The following is a 17,276-nucleotide window of genomic DNA, read 5'->3' on the forward strand; positions in this document are numbered from 1 at the left end:
ACTGTAGTGAATACTTGTGAGCACAGGTTCCATGGTAAGTCGGGTGGCCAGAAGAAGAATAGTTTATTCATCAAAACATGATTGTATCCAGGAAATCATGAAGCTAACCCTCTTCATTCAGCCAATGAAGTTCGCAAGGCTATGAGCATTGTTCTGCTTATCTACTGGTGGTAAAAGATTTTTGGCTTCAGGAACTGCCACTTCCATCATTCAAGCTGTGTCTAAATTGTGTCTACTTCTGAGTCAGCGTTCATCTAACAGCGACCAGGAAGTGCAGTGCTAAGGCGGATGCCAAAGACTTTGTTTTCTTATGTGGCATAAATCATTTATGTCTGAGTTGTGCTAAATAGAGTTGTGGGATGTAAATAATACAAGGGATAAATAAGTGGAATTCAACGGAGTGTATAATTTGAGTATACGGTTTTTGTAATAGTGTTTTTACCCCAAAAAGAGCCCTGGCAGTCACCATGATCCTTGGCAGCTCACCAGCCGTCCCCTCCTGTGCTAGGCCTTGAGCCGATGCTATGCCAGGCGATGTTCTTCCACAAGAGAGAATTTTGGCATTGCTGCTGTTTCCTGTATTAGATCATATAACCTAATCCCAAGGGAATAATGTTTGAGTCCAGCAGCACCTTTAAGACCAACAAAGTTTTATTCAAGGTATGAGCTTTCGAGAGCACACACACTCAGCTTCAGATATAACGAAACAGAAGAAAACCATTAAGACTTTTAGACAGAGGCTGAACAACAACATCAGGGGAAGGCCTCACCTCTATGCACTGTTCTTGGTCCTGCAGAGGAACTGGTTGGCCACTATGTGAGACAGGATGCTGGACTAGATGGACCACTGATCTGGTTCTATGCAGGGGTCTTCTTCTGCACTTATGAGCTTTGGTTGACTTAGGGTTGACAGCTCTGGCTGAGAAATTTCCTAGAGATTTGGGGAGGGTAGCCTGGGGAGGGACCTCAGCAAGGTATAATGCCATTTTCTCCAAGGGAACTGATCTCCCTAGCATGACTTCCTCATAGAACCTGCAGTACCCTGAGAAGGAATAGGAACAAAGGCACTGAAAGCATCCTGAAAGACAATGCCTCAAAGAGAATTTTCTCTAAGCCCGGTACATTCACTGACACACGATACGTTTGCCTATATCCCCTCTGACTTCTCAAAAATGAATAGATTTCCAGGTCTTAAATTTGGGTACACTTTAATAGTTTCTCTGTGTACCATGCCTTGGATGCCCATCTGATCACCTCCAAAGAACTCAGAATCCCTCATAAATTACTGCGGGTTTCTCAGCTGCATCACAGAAGATGTTGAGAGGATGCAAAGCAGGATGAACATCTGGCCCTCTTCAGTCCCACGGGAAGGTAGTCCTCATGTTCTGCATGTTCTCCCGATAAATACGGTCAAAGTATTCATTCTGTGCCACTGTCAGGTGGTTCTTCCAGTCCCCAGAGATCCCTAAAAAACACACAAGGGTTACACAAGGAATAAGCAAACGGCCAGCAATATATATCCTCCTCCCTGCATATCTGTTCACACACATTGCCATCTGAGTGCCCCCCACAATTAGACTCAGACATGCTGGTTCTGACCTGTCCCTATTCCCTGTGAAACAGCCTGCACCTATAGTCCTGCTGAGATAGCACAGTGTTGTGGCGTGATGGCCAAAAGAGCACAACAAACAAATGCACATGAATACACATGTACACACATGCCTGGGAACCAGTTTGGTGTAGTGGTTAAGTGTGTGGACTCTTAGCTGGGAGAACCAGGTTTGATTCCCCACTCCTCCACTTGCACCTGCTGGAATGGCCTTGGGTTAGCCATATCTCTCTAGGAGTTGTCCTTGAAAGGGCAGCTGCTGTGAGAGTCCTCTCAGCCCCACCCACTTCACAGGGTGCCTGTTGGCTGGGGCTGATGGGAGGTGTAGGCAAAAAACATCTGGAAAGCTACCGTTGGCCACCCCTGAGATTGTAAGCTGCTCTGAGTCTCTGATTCAGAGAGAAGGGCGGGGTATAAATCTGCAGTCTTCTACACACTTTGCACTAGACCTCTTGTAAGGCTGCTCATTTACCTTTCCTCATCAACTCTCCTTTTGTGTGGTCCACAAGCCTATCACCCAACAGGGTGAGATTGGACATCTTGTTCTCCTTCATCTTCCGGAAAGAGGCATATTCCACCACAGAGTCAAGTTGCTGGCTATTGAGCTCTTTCCCAAGGAAGTGGCAGATCTTCTCCACACTGCCTCTCAGGTCCTGGGGAGGACAGAGAGTCTGAATGGAAACCCCCGCACTGTGCAATACTCACAAGAGATCAACACCCTAACATTCAGAATCAATCAGTACCATTTTTTTTTTCAGAATATTCCATTATTTCTATTGGACCATCAGCTTACTCTACATGGATTCAGGTAGGTAGACATGTTGATCTGAAGTAGCAGGGAAAAAACTGAGTGCAGTGACACCTTTAAGATCAATTTTATTCAATTTATTTTATTCAATTTATTTGTTTGGGTGCATTCACACTCCTTGAAGATGAAGATATTGGATTTATATCCCGCCCTATACTCAGAATCTCAGAGCAGTCACAATCTCCTTTACCTTCCCACACACACACAACAGACACCCTGTGAGGTGGGTGGGGCTGAGAGGGCTCTCACAGCAGCTGCCCTTTCAAGGACAACCTCTGCCAGAGCTGTGGCTGACCCAAGGCCATTCCAGCAGGTGCCAGTGGAGGAGTGGGGAATCAAACCTGGATCTCCCAGATAAGAGTCCGCACCTTCAGGTGCAGCACCGTGGCCTCTGACATGCCATGGGAATAGATCCCAGGAAACTTTCTTGAGAGATCGGGGGAGGATGCTCTGTCATTTGCCTTTTCCCCACCCTCAGCAGAGGACAAGCTGTGTTTGTTGTTGTTGAGGGTGGGAGGTCTGGCAGCTGCTCTTCCCTACATGGTGAACCGTGCAACCCTTTGACTCATTTGTAGTAAAATTCTCCCCCTCCACCCCCCTGCCATGGGGCTGCACTTGCAGAGCCTGTCAGGATAACACATTCATGGCTGAGCTTGGTATGGCACTTGTGCCTGCTTGCCAGGGCGGAAGCAAACGGAGTCTTCACACTTTGGCATGGTTTGCAGTTCAATAAAGTCTGTGTTGTGCCACAACTGGGTCTCTGGCTGTTCAGTCTGGATGACATGACAGAAGCTCCAAACCCCTCCCTGCCACACTCCTTCGCCAGCCCACCTATCACTCCCCCTGAGGCATGATGGGAAAGACCTCTGCCTGAGACCCTGGAGAGCTACTGCCAGCCTGAGTAGACAATACTGACTTTGATGGACCAAGGGTCTGATTCAGTATAAGGCAGCTTTGTGTTTGTGTTTCTGTGTGTCTGTGTATATGTGTTCAGAGGTGGTTTGCCATTATTTCCAGTCCAGAAATAAAAATGATGAGCATGAATCAGATACAGAACAGCAGGGACATCAGCCTAGTAACCAAATGCAGATTAGTCTATGCTACTATGTTCCTCATAGCAACCTATGGCTGCGGAAGAAGCAAGACAGGAGGAAAATCAACTCCTTCAAGCTGTGGTGCTGAAGAAGGCTTCTGTGCATTCCTTGGTCAGCAAAGGTGACAAACAAGCACACATTGGTGCACATAACACCAGACATGCCATTGGAAGGAAAACTCACAAGACTCTATTGTACCATAGAGTTTCCCCTCCCAAATCACTAGAGCATTCAGGAAAACCATAGAGTTTTCCCAGAAACATTTAGAGTGTCCGCTGCACACCAGCGCCAATGCAATGATGTCACTTCCAGGTGACGTAGGGAGAGGTTCCCCCCACCAGCCCAATGTGGGCCAGCAGGTTGGGAACCTCCCGGGTGGGGAAACCCCCGCCAAACTGGGGACTTGGCAGCCTTAGCTACCCACGTCAGGAGATAACCCCTTTTACAAGACTTTTTTGGTAGGAAAAAAACTAGCAGGAACTCATTTGCATATTAGGCCACACCCCCTGATGTCACCATTGTTCCACACAGGCCTTTCTTGGCAGAAAAAGCCCAGCAGGAACATTTTTGCATATTAGGCCACACTCCCTCATGCAAAGCTAGCTGGAACTGTGTTCCTGTGTGTTCCTGTTCAAAAAGTGTCCTGCCCTTTTAGTAGATTATAATGACCCAGGCTTACCTGTATGTGTGAAAGAGAGAGTTCTAATAGCAGCAGCAGCAGAAGCAGAAGCAAGGAGCATAGCTTCTAGATACCTGTCCAGCTTGGATAATCTCTCCTTTTATTTTTTACTTTTTACTCTTGTGGGAAGGAACTTTGTTCATCCTCAGAGACATTCAATCCATGGCAACAGAATATCTGGAGAGGAAACTTGGCAAATTCCTAAGCAGAGGTAACTGTGCATGAAGATGGGCAGGGCTGGGACTATACCTGAAGCAGTTCTTCGTAGGTGATGTAGAAAAAGTTGGGCCTTCCTTTCAGCTCCATCCAGCCCTTCACATGGTCAAACCAAGAACCATAGGCCACTAGGAGAGGAAAGCAGAGGACAAAACAATGAATTATGAGCACTGTTCCCTCTAAGCTGAGTTAGTGTGAGCTAGCTCAGTTTTTTTAACCTCTGACTCACACATTTTGTCTTGGCTCAGGAAAAATGTCCCCAGAGTAATTTATGCAGTAGTTCACAACTTTAATGCCAGTACCGCACAAAGTACAATTTTTGCTCAGAGCAAACTCCCAGTTCCCCAGGATTCCTTGAGGAAAGCTGTGACAGTCAAGCCATATTCTCTAGAACTGTTGTCTGTGGCTTCTCACTCAAGGAAAGGGAATGTTTCGTTAAGCTCCTCTGAGGAAGAGTGGAATACAAATGTGAATAATTACTAACGTGATTGGACATTCTCACAGCAGATTCCAGGATTCCCTGAGAGAAGTCTTGGAAGTGAAACATTATTCCCTGCAAACTTAATCTTCTAGGAACTGCTGGCTTCTGTTCTTGACTCAAGGAAGGTTTGCATGTGGTGATATCTTCACTGAAAGCCCCATGAAGGCCAGCTTCCTAGTTTCCATACCTTTCCCAGTCAGGAACTCGTCCAGGTGCTCTTGCATGCTCCCAGGTGTCTTTAGTATTTTCATAATCTTGGCAAAATGGTAAAATGAGACCAGCACATCCTTGGGATTACGCAAGGTGTAGATAACCTGTACCAAAAGTAGGAACGCTATTTGGAGAGGGCAACATCTCCTCTCTTACATACACATGTACACACCACATTTGGGACATAGCCTTTTCTCCTATATTTTAGGTCATCGTGAGGTATCAAAAATGAAGGGTGTCGTAGTGGGGTTTTTTTAAATCTTGTGCAAAGGCTTTGCCACTGTGGCTTAGGGGAAGTTGAATCCACTACGCACATAATTCTTAGATCTTCCTGGTATAAAGAGGCCTGTGTGAAATATATAGAGCCTATATTAAAGGCAAATTCTGGGCTGCTGGAATCTGAATGTCTTACTCTCATGCTTTCAGATGAAAACCAGTTCATTTCCAAAACCGTTGCCAAGTTCTGTGCTGCCTGCTATAGTATCCGAAAGACTCGTTTCACTGCTTCTCAGTTTTAAGATTTTCTGTTTTAACTTGTATCTTGATGTAATTTGTTATACTGAACATATTAAGACAATTGTCCATCCTTATAGTTATCATAGTATAGATTTTATCTTCTGTGTTGAAGCTTTTAAATTTGTGAGGGTTTTAGAAAAAAAACCTTGTTCTGTGACTGTAAATAAACTGACTGACTGACTGACTGACTTTAAAATCTCTCTAGCAGTCTTAAAAATATACTCTTGGTTTTTTCCCCTCCATATAATGTCAAGTATATTCGAAAATTGGTATTCTGTTCTTGCTATGATTCTTGCTGTTTCCACTGCCCTTCTGTTATGCCCACCTCATTTCCTCACTACAGGGCTTGTGACTGCTGCTTCTACTGCAGTTCCTTTCCCTGTCATGTTACTATACCCTGAAGTATTGTTTATTGGAGTTGCCAGCAACCTTCAAATGGTGGCTGAGAATCTGTAATTAGCGTCATGAGAATTTGAGGGTTCCTCCCCCCTTCAATAACTAGTGCAGTTTGGGGAGAATTGTAAAAATTAAAAAAAAATCATCTCTGTTTCCCCCCCTGCAAAATTGTTCCCCTTGGTTTACAGAATAACCCCCCCTCCCCCAATCTATACATGGCCCTACTGTATGGGACTTTTGATCCACGCTCTGAGGCCACGTTCATATGAAGATATATTGATTGCTCAGTTTCTAGTGCAAGTTGACTTCAGGGACTTTGGGAGAGACAGGCAGGATGTAAAAGTATTGAAAGCTATGATGGCCCAAGCTTTCCACTCCAGTTAAGCTTTAGAAGCAAACTCTGAAATGGTGAGATTTTCAGTGTCATTTTGAATTCTTACATTTCCCTCCTATTTTGGTAATAGTTAGGGTCCTGGGGAAGCGTATAAAACATGGCCTCTGTGAGGAGACAGTAAACCACAAAGGAGGGAGGAACCATTGGAGAGTTTCCCAGAGGATGAGTTCCAATAAGACAAATGGGCTGTGATGAATTCCTGATCACCCAAAATCACTGCAGCCACTCAGAGGGTCTCCTATGATTCCCACCCAGTACACACAACCTTATACACTGAGATGCAGGACATGTGATTAACATGTGGAATTCACTGCCACAGGAGGTGGTGGTGGCCACAAGCATAGCCACCTTCAAGAGGGGTTTAGATAAAAATATGGAGCAGAGGTCCATCAGTGGCTATTAGCCACAGTGTGTGTGTGTGTGTGTGTAATTTTTTTTTTGCCACTGTGTAACACAGAGTGTTTGGACTGGATGGGCCATTGGCCTGATCTAACATGGCTTCTCTTATGTTCTTATGCATCTGTGCATGCAGATGGGAGCTCAGGCAGGCTTTGTGCATATGTGTGTGCACGGCTTTTTTTGAGCAGGAATGCACAGGAACGCAGTTCCGGCTGGCTTGGTGTCAGGGGGTGTGGCCTAATATGCAATTGAGTTCCTGCTGGGATTTTTTCACAAAAAAGCCCCATGCAAAACAATGGTGGTGTCAGGGGGTGTGGCCTGTTATGCAAATGAGTTCCTGCTGGGATTTTCTTGCAAAAAAAGCCCTGTGTGTGTGAAGAATGGACTCTGTGCAAATTGCCCACTTCTTACCTTGGCTTTGGTTTGCAGAAAAGACTTGGGGAAAAGTTGAAATGGAAGGTGACTATTTAAGAGCCGGGGCGGAGGATTTTGCAAGGCTTGCTTCAGTCCGTTATCAATATCAATCCAGGGAGACCGTTCCCACATTGGCACACTATGTATATATGTGGGGTCCCCTTTCTGTGAGATCAAGCCCAAGATCTCTGCCGTCCAATGGGTGCCTAGAAGAGAGTCCACTCAGCATGAGATTGTCTCTGCTTTCCAAACTGACTGTCTTTTGCTGTTGGTACTTCTTGCCCATTTGGTAATGGAATCATGAGAACTGGACTGTATAGGCTGAACAACTAGGTCATCAAATAACAGGATTCCCTGAACTTAAGGCCAGTTCAATATGCAGAAGTCACTTGGAACTGACTGACCCTTCATCTAAGAATGGGCAAGATTTTCACAGGGTGGCAAAACTCTGAATACCAATACTGTCAAAGTCACCGCATCTTTTGGTGTAGTGGCTAAGTGCGCAGACTCTTATCTGGGAGAACAAGGTTTGATTCCCCACCCCTCCTCCTGCAGCTGCTGGAATGCCCTTGGGTCAGTCATAACTCTCTCAGAGCTGTCCTGCTCAACAGCAGTTTATCTCAGAGCTCTCTCAGCCCCACCCACCTCACAGGGTGCCTGTTGTTGGGGAGGAAGGTAAAGGAGATTGTAAGCCACTCTGAGAGTGAAGAGCAGGGTATAAATCCAATCTCTTCTTCATCATCATCATCATCATCTTGGAATTCCAGTTAAAATTGTCTCAAGAAAGTTATCTGAAAAACCTCAGATCCCACACAACCTGACACACACACCCCAAATTTATTCACCAATGTTTAGAATATCACTTGTGTGAGAAGATGAGCAAAATCTGTTTTTTTTAAAACTATGAAATGATGTACCTTCCAAAGCAAGAACTATGGCTGGTTCCCTTTACCTTATAGCAGTATGTATATTCTTTTAATACAGTCTATGTCCCCCTGGCGCAGTCCTAAGTTCTGCTCATGACCTGAGTTTTATCCCAGCGGAAGCTGGGTTCAGGTAGCCGGCTCGAGGTTGACTCAGCCTTCCATCTTTCCGAGTTCAGTAAAATGAGTACCCAGCTTGATGGGGGGTAGAAGTGTAGATGACTGGGGAAGGCGATAGCAAACCACCCTGTAAAAAGTCTGCCGTGAAAACGTTGTGAAAGCAATGTCACCCCAGAGTCGGAAACGACTGGTGCTTGCACAGAGAACTACCTTTACCTTTTTATGTCATTTCCTTCCATGCCAGGTGTCCTTTTGGAAGGGGTTTTTACAAGAACTATTGCTACAGAGTAGAGTCAAACGTTTTATTTCTTGGAGGTCTACAAAACACCTGGTAATCTCATATCTGCCCACAATTGGAAAGTCTCCTATAGACTATGGATTCTGAGCAATGCCTCTGAATAGCTTTTCCTGATTCTGTCTGATCAAAACCTCATTTGCTTAGAGTAGAGTCAAACATTTTATTTCTTGGTCTACAAAACACCTGGTAATCTCATATCTGCCCACAATTGGATGCAGAGTCTCCTATAGACTATGGATTCTGAGCAATGCCTCTGAATAGCTTTTCCTGATTCTGTCTGATCAAAACCTCATTTGCTTCGTAAATAGTGAGTTAGATTCAGCTTAATTCCCCATAGTGGAACAGAACTTTCTTGACCCTGTCCCGTTTCAGACCCAGGAACCCTGAGGGGCTGTAGCTCAGAGGCAGAGCATCTGCTTAACATGCAGAAAGTCCCAGGTTCAATCCCTGGTATCTCCAGTTAGAAAGGACCAGGCAGTAGGTGATGTGAATGACCTTTGCCTGAGACTCTCGAGAGCTGCTGCCAGTCTGTCTTTGATGGGCCAAGGGTCTCATTCATTATGAGGCAGTTTCATGTATGTCGTGGGAAGGTGGTCTGCAGTAGGCAGAAGAATCACAGAAATTGCCAACTTTATCTGGATCCAACCCAATATGCATGTCTTCTAAAATGCACTGATTAAGATATTTATACATTATATCTGTAAATTATACCGGGGAGGGACGGTGGCTCAGTGGTAGAGCATCTGCTTGGTAAGCAGAAGGTCCCAGGTTCAATCCCCGGCAACTCCAACTGAAAGGGTCCAGGCAAATAGGTGTGAAAAACCTTAGCTTGAGACCCTGGAGAGTCTGAGAAGACAATACTGACTTTGATGGACCAAGGGTCTGATTCAGTATAAGGCAGCTTCATATGTTCATATGTTTATATGTGACAGCAATAGTTCTATGGCGTTTCAAGCATGCTTTCCTGAGGCCCATCTTGGAGTAATTTCCCTCGGGAAATGCAAACTCCACCCATTAAAGGTATTTCTGAAATCATTAATTTGTTCACAGAACCCAGAATCAATCTCTCCTGGGCCAAGTGAGCAAATCGTAAGGTTGATTCATGAAAAGAGCCAGCACTGCCATTTCTCACACACCGGGACTGTTCTGGATGCAATTTCAGTAGACAGTGATTGCCTTTCTCTTCATGAGAATCACAAGCGAATCCCTGTTTCTCTCTTTTTTGTCCCTACCTGACTTGGGGTAAGTGACAGTAATTACATCATCATCCAGGATCTGGAATTCATTTTGCACTTGATCAAAAGTTTCCAATGAATAACACACAGATGGGAATAGGATTCCTTTGTAGCTGATATATTCTACCGATGACATTATAAAGCTAGAGAGAGGAAAGAGACAGAGAAGCAAAATTAGGAGGTTTCTGTTCCACCTTTGTTTGCAAACTGGAGTGTTACTGCTTTTATTGGTTTGGTTTGGTTTGCAGATGGACCACCTCCTCTAATTATCCACTTTCCAGGGAGAAAACGCCACCATACAGGTTAGCCTGATATTTGAATAAATGTGCACAAGATTAGTCCCTAACATTCTACAGGAAATAAAGAGATGTGTTAGATGCAACACATGATGACTAAAGGGAACCTCCAGGTCCAAAGGCAGTCAACCTCTGAATCCCAAAGCCAGGAGGCAACATCAGGCCTTGGCCACTATGCCCTGTTGTTGGCCCTCCAGAGGAACTAGTTGGCCACTGTGTGAGACAGCATGCTGGACTAGATGGATCACCAGTTGATTCAGCAGGGCTCCTATGTTCATAACTCCAGTTCCTTTGTCCATTGAGGCTGAACCACAAAATAGCTTGAAATTTTATGCTGAATCACATCCTCACTCTAGTATGGTTGGTATAGTCTGTTCAGACATGCAGGGGTTCTCCAGGGTCTGAGATAGAGGTCTTTCACATCACTTTCTACATGAACCTCAACCGGAGATGCCAGGAATAGAACTGGGGACTTTCTGAATACAAAGTGGATGCTCTTCCACTGAGCCTCTCCCCTTAACAAGAACCCCTTGAAGCTGCCTTGCACAGAATCACACTACTGGTTTATCAAGGTCAGCATTAACACTGTGACTGGCAACAGTTCCCGAGATTTCGGGTCAAGATCCTTCACATCTCCTTCCTCCTGGTCCTTTTAAGAGGAGATGCGAGGGCTTGGCTGTGATCCACTGGCTGCTCCCCTCTAGCTTTTGATAAGGGTCAATAGTAATAAAATGAGGGGAGTGGATCGTGTCAATGGAAGAGCAGCAAAAACACATTGATTTTCCCTGTGATGCAAACTGCACACACCACACACTATTTATTTTGTATCAGGAGTCAAAAAACTATTCCCCAAAAGTTCGACTGCAGCCAGAGCAAATGCCCATCTAAATAACCCTTGAGAAGCCTCTCAGAGATCCCACATATAAGCTTCTTTCCAAAACAAAGGCCTTTTTTGTTAGCTAGAGGGGCATTACCCAGGTTTGATGGATAATACAAAGCAACCCTGCTAAAGAAGGGGCATCCAACAGTCCCCATATCCCATAACAAATGTTCTACAATAATCCCTCAAATGGACTCCCCACTCACCTCAGAATTTGACGTGTCCCTCTCTCTCACTGCTTCTGATCTTTGTTCCTTTCCCTACTGGGCTTCTGTGCTCTCTGGAGATACTGGATCCGAATCAGTTCTGTTGCTTAATTGCGAGTGATAAACATGCATATAAAAAAACAAAATGAAAAAAGTATCACTAGAACAGTGTAAGTGACCCTTTGTCCAGGTTGAAAATAGGAAGGAAAATAGCACAGGAGTCAGTGGCCTGTCTTACTCACAAAGACATTCTCAGTTATTCATTCCTGGAAGTGTTTCCTAGCTGGTTCAGCAAAGGTCATCATTACTTTGAATGATCCTTGGCCCTTTCCATGCTTGGCTTAACCAGTCTGCGCAATCCTTCAGTCAAGTGGAAAAAAATTCAAGTCCAAAGCCTCCATTATACCTTAAGATTTGTAAGGTGTAATATTTGTCAAGCATGGTAAAAACTCAATGGTAATCTATGGTTTTAGGGCCCTCCATAAAGCTGGTCTGTGAAACATCATGGAGAGTCGGTGTAGTTTGGCTCTGTTATTCTCCCCCCCCCACACACACACACACACTTCTTTCTTTATTGCTTTGTGTAGTAGAATAGTGAGAAACAAAACTAGCAGCGGGAGAAGAATGAACACCTTCCCATACATTCCTACATGGGAGTGGATGCCATCTGGGAAAGCAAGGACAAGACACTGATAACATTGTGGGAACATAGACATTTATGATAGTTTATGTGTGGGCTGGCATTCCTTATCCCCTCCTTTGAGGATCCTTTGAAGTATGTCTTAAAAGAATTGTATCAATGTATTTCTAGCATCACTCTCAAAGTCCTGTATCAAGAGAGCGGCTCGATTTAGCAATAAACGCAGTTTTGTATCTACTTGACTCGTTCTTTTGAAAATCGCATGCTTGACATTATTGGGCTTTCCTTGATTAGCCTTCAGTGCAGCCTGGCAGACATCAAGAGCAGGAGAACTTTGTCCCCAGTGGGGACCCAAAATGTCTAACATTGTTCTCCTCTCCTCCATTTCTCCTCCACCTTGTGAGGTAGGTTAGGCTGAGAGACTGCGACTGGCCCAAGGTCATCCACAAAGCTTCCCTGGTACAAGTGGGGATTTGAACTGTATCCTGTGAGGTATGAGTCCTACTTTCTTCTAGCTTACCTGTACTTCCTTTGCACAAATATGAGGTGAAAATATCTTTTCTGGAAGGCTTTCATGGGCAGGGAAGGGGGGGACATCAATACAGATGCACTTTCTGAACAAGTAATAATAAATAATAACAACATAAACAATAATAAATTACCTCATCCTGGCCAATGCCAGACTCTAGGCGATGTACAACCGGAAAATATATTAAAATAAATAAAACTAATAAAATAAAATAAATAAAACTAATTGATTAAAACAAGTTGCAACTCAGTGACATCCTTTATAACATGCTAAAGTTCTGCTTTTTAGGTGCAGAGTGAGCTCAAGGCCTAAATGAGCGTTGTTTCATAGATCTTTGGGAAATCTCCTGGAGCAGGCATTGGGCTTCCAGAAAGAAGTTGACAACAGTAGAAGATAGAGGCAACCTGTGTTTCATCAGACTAAATTAGCTGTCCACAAGCTATACAGTGGAATGCGATAATGAGGTGTCAAAATGAGAACTAACAGGAAATTTATGGTTTAAATTTCTGAACAGACAAAAGTAACTTGGCAAAACGCCCTTTCTTGGTTGGGGTCAATTAAAGTTTAAAGTTTCAAAATGTTGTTTATAGATCATAATATTTTAATATTAGCTAAGAAGTCTGTGGCTTATAGTTTAGATTCTGAGAAAGTTCATAAAATAATAGGTTGTGAGTTAAAAGATATTGACATTTAGTTAAAGAAATGCATAAATAAGCAGCTTGATCATTTAGACTCTGTGATAGTAGTAAGGAATTTAAAAAACCTGTTGCAATCGGCATTATTTTTAACAAGCAAAGGTGAACCTTGTTACTGGAAAGTATTTTCAGCCAATTAAGATGCCTTAAGACTAGACTAGGACATTTGCCAAATAGAGATACTTCTAATAGAACAGATGTTTTAAAATTTATTACTGTGAACTTTTGAACCAGGTGAAAAATAAATCAAATTTTGAAAACTAATTAAGATAGTTATTAGAATAACAAGGAGAAGAAGAAATTATTTCTATAGATAAAAGGCCCTCATTTGGTTAAGAAGAAACGTGTTTTATTCATAGTTTTTGTTAAGATATAAACTTAAATATTTTGAAAAATCAAATAAAAACTTCTTGATCAATTAGAGAATAACCAAAAATAAGTATTCAAGAGAGAAAAATAAATTCCTTCAGTAAATGCTATTTTGGAGCTCGAAAATCCATATAAAAGTTCAATTTTTCTAAGAAATGGCTCATATGGTATTATTATCAATTCTTTTCATATATTTTGTAGGAATGCTTATTAAACAAGTGTTTTCATATGTCCTTATGTACGTAGAAGCAAAATTATTCAATAGAAAGTTAATTTTTACTTGTGATAGGAATTGAAGGTTGCAAGTTCATGAGAGATGGAATATCTGGGAAAATAGCCAATTGGAGTTAACAGGAAGGTCAGTGTGAAAGAAAGATGTTACATTTCATTTTTAATGAGGAAATCTTGACAACACACCTGCGGATGAGAAGGTCAATAAAGTTGAAAATAAGCCAGGAACATCTTATTTGTCAAATGTAAGGTTAATGAATGTTAGAGACAAAGAACCTGCAAGAGCCTGATGATGTCAGATTAATGATGTAAAGGGAAGAAACGATGAAAAGTATAAAAGTTTGAACACAACTGGAGCTCAGTGAACAACTGAGCTGAATTTTTGGCTGCATGTTGTTCCTTATTCAAATAAAACTTTTCTTGCCTCTTTTTGCTATCAGGATTTTGTGTGACTTTAATTGGCTAGCCACACAAGTCAAAGAACCTTGGCGCCCTTAGGGTGTTGCTATTATAGGCATTTGGAGCTAGGCTTCCCAACCCTCCCGCCTTGGCGGGGGTCCCCAGGATTTCCACCCTCTTCCCCCGCTCCCCCCAAAAAATGGAAGGGGGGGGGAAACGGCGCCGGGGAGCATGGCGAGCTGTCCCATTCCAGAGCGGCCGAGGCCACCGCGCTGCCACCCCCTCCCCGCCCACCGCAGGTGCTCCTCCGAGATGGGCCCAGGCTGAGCCCATCTCGGAGGAGCAGCCAAGAGGCGGCAGCAGCGCAGGCAAAACCAGGGGAGGGCGGAGGCAGGCCAGGAGCATGGCGAGCTGCGAATCCGGGCCCTTCTAGGACCCAGACTCACGGCTTGCCACGCCCCCAGCCCGCCTCCACCTCCCGCTCCGATTCCACCTCAGAGGCGGAGCGGGCGAGGCTGCCGTGCCGGTGCCGCCTCTTCTCTGCTCGCCTTGGCTGCTCCTCCGAGATGGGCTCAAGCTGAGCCCATCTCGGAGGAGCAGCCACGGCGAGTGGAGAAGAGGCGGCAGCAACGCAGCGGCGTTGCCCGCTCTGAGACGGGGCAGCTCACCACGCTCCCTGGCGCCGTTTCCCCCCCTCCCCCCTAGCTCCACCCCAGTGTCTCCTGACTCCACCCCCAAAGTCTCCTGGCTCCACCCCCAAAGTCCCCAGATATTTCTGGGATTGGACTTGGCAACCCTATTTGGAGCAGTCCCCCCTTAGGGGGAGTGGGGTGCCAGCCTGGCAACTGTCTCTGTCCTCAGGCAAAAACCTGGCAGAAGATCTCTGCTTTACAGGCCCTGTGATATTGTAAAAGCAGCCCAGTTAGGATTGCCAGGTCCCCCTTGGCAACCAGCAGGGGGTGTGGGGATAGGGTTGCCAGTTCCAGATTGGGGAACTCTTAGGAGATTTGCGGGGTGGAGCCTGGGGAGGGCAAGGACTTCAGTGGGGTATAGTGCCATAGAGGCCACTCTCCAAAGCAGACATTTCCTTCAGGGCTAGTCTGATCATATCAGATCTGGGAAGCTAAGCAGGGTCAGCAGTGGTCAGCATTCAGATGGGAGATTACCAAGGAATCCCAGGGTCATAATGTAGTGTATGGCAAACTACCTCCAAACATCTCTTGCCTTGAAAACCCTATGGGGTCTCCATAAGTTGGCTGCAACTTGGTGGCAGAGACCGAGACAGAGAGACAGGAACAGAGAATATGCAGGTCTATGAAAGTAGAATGAACAAGCAGGGACACAGAAATGACTTGCAAGGAAGTCCCCCACTCCATACTATATCCTCTTTCCCTCCCCTGACAGCCTGTACCAAGGAAAAGTCCTGGATCAGGGGATGAAGGACTGTCCCCTCCCCTTCTCTTTACCAGTCTGATGAAAAACTCTGACAAGTCTGTGTTTTGTGAATGCAGAGCTTTTGGGGGGGGGGAGGGAAAGCCCAGCAGGAACTCATTTGCATATTAGGTCATGCCCCCTGATGTCACCCTTGTTCCACACAGGGTTTTTAAAGAAAAAAGCCCAGCAGAAACTCATTTCCATATTAGAGCACACCTTCTGACACCAAGCCAGAAATGGTTATTTCCTCATTTTTTTGTGGGGGGAAATATTAGAAAGTTTGAAGAGTTCAGCAGAATTCTCATAGGGAGTTTGAACAATGGAGCCCAAATGCGAGTATTTTTTTTTGGGGGGGGGGGATGTTAAGAAAGAAAGAGCACAATAAAATTTAGAGGTTCTGGAGCACCACTCCTGTCAGCTGCTGCCCAAAATGAGGCCTGTATTTTTGTTGGGGAAACAGTGAGAAGTGTATCTGTTTGTACTCATGTGTAATCTTTGGTGCCTGTCTGCACAATCTGTTACGTATTTAGATTTATATGTAGGCACCAACCTGCTTCCTCTCAGTGATTTTTGCAATAAAAGCGTTTGGATGATAAGAATGGTGTGATAGCTATTGCTTAACGGTTACTTTCTGTCTTTGCACTGAGGTATGCTAAATTCCCTTTCACTTTCTTAGTCTACCTCTGAGCCATAGCTTCTCCCCTTAACAAAAAACTCATTAAGCTGCCTTGTATGGAGTCACACCATTGGTTTATCAAGGTCAATATTGCAGCTCTGACTGGCCGACTCTGGTCCCTGGGTTTCAGTTTGTTATGTATGTGAAGTTAAGACACAGCTAGAGGTTTGCTAGTTCCTGCCTGGCTCATTGGAGCCTTTAGGACTGAGCTTGGGGACACAGAGACAATGGGAAGCAGGACCCGAATCTTCACTTCCCTCATTCAGTCACTAGCCCCCTGCTGATTCAAATGATCCAATGGTGTATAAGCGCAGGAACTTGAACTGTATATAGTTGGCCCAATTGGCCCTGTTACTCTGTCCTAGTTCCAGTTATTGTCAAGCATTAGATCTCAAAATAAAAAGGCCTTGTATTGGTTATTGATAATCCATTGTGCTCGGATAAGCACCAGATTGGAAGTGATACATTGTAACTCAAGAATACTAGCTTTAAGAGGGCACATCAAAGATATCTTAGGAATTTCTACTCGAGCGTGTGAAATTCACACGCTTGTTACGTTATCTGTTACTGAAGTTTAGCAACATCCTGGGTTCAGACCTGAGTCTGAGAAAGTGTTCCCAAGGCCTTATCTTCAAAGAGGACATTCCTGCATTTGCTACTAGTGAGAACTAAGGAAGAGATTTCATGGCTTTGATGTGCAACACATTAGAATAACAGTTAGCAATACAGGCATACCAATAAAGAAACCAGATGCTTGACAGTTATCCTGCAATCACAAGAAATCGAGCTGATCACTATGCTTTGAGCCTCCTTGTGTATCGAACCCAGTATTTAACTCAGGTCAAGATCTTTCACTTTCCCAGCTTCCTAATCCCGCTAACAGGGGATGCCAGAGACTGACCGTGATCCACTGCGTTATCTCCTCTTGCTTTTGACAAGGATCAGTAAATATAACATAAGGGGAACATATCAGTGTAAATGCATTCCTGCACTAAAAAAAAAAAGCCCTGGGTAGATGTAATGTAGAAGACTGTCATCTCTTTCTCTCTGTTATCAGTACCTTAATATGCTAGCTTAACAATACCTTCCCCTTTTGTAACTGCAGAAATTGCTCTTTAAATATCTTGTT

At 44.4% G+C, this 17,276-nt stretch overlaps 1 protein-coding gene and 1 non-coding gene across 2 annotated transcripts; one reads left to right on the forward strand and one right to left on the reverse strand.

Moving 5' to 3' along the window:
* Positions 1–1,317: 1,317 nt before the first annotated feature.
* On the reverse strand, positions 1,318–11,508 carry LOC132585772 (sulfotransferase 2A1-like). Its single transcript, XM_060257657.1, has 7 exons — positions 11,483–11,508; positions 9,790–9,935; positions 7,214–7,422; positions 5,075–5,201; positions 4,440–4,534; positions 2,082–2,262; positions 1,318–1,465 (listed from the first exon to the last, which is right to left on the reverse strand). The coding sequence occupies exons 1-7, from the start codon at positions 11,506–11,508 to the stop codon at positions 1,356–1,358; spliced, it is 894 nt and encodes a 297-aa protein (XP_060113640.1). The 3' UTR covers positions 1,318–1,355.
* TRNAV-AAC (transfer RNA valine (anticodon AAC)) lies at positions 8,945–9,016 on the forward strand. The gene has a single exon. It is a non-coding gene; the product is annotated as a tRNA-Val (tRNA).
* Positions 11,509–17,276: the final 5,768 nt, after the last annotated feature.

This window comes from Heteronotia binoei, chromosome 17, assembly GCF_032191835.1.
Source record: "Heteronotia binoei isolate CCM8104 ecotype False Entrance Well chromosome 17, APGP_CSIRO_Hbin_v1, whole genome shotgun sequence".
NCBI classification, from domain to species: Eukaryota; Metazoa; Chordata; class Lepidosauria; order Squamata; family Gekkonidae; genus Heteronotia; species Heteronotia binoei.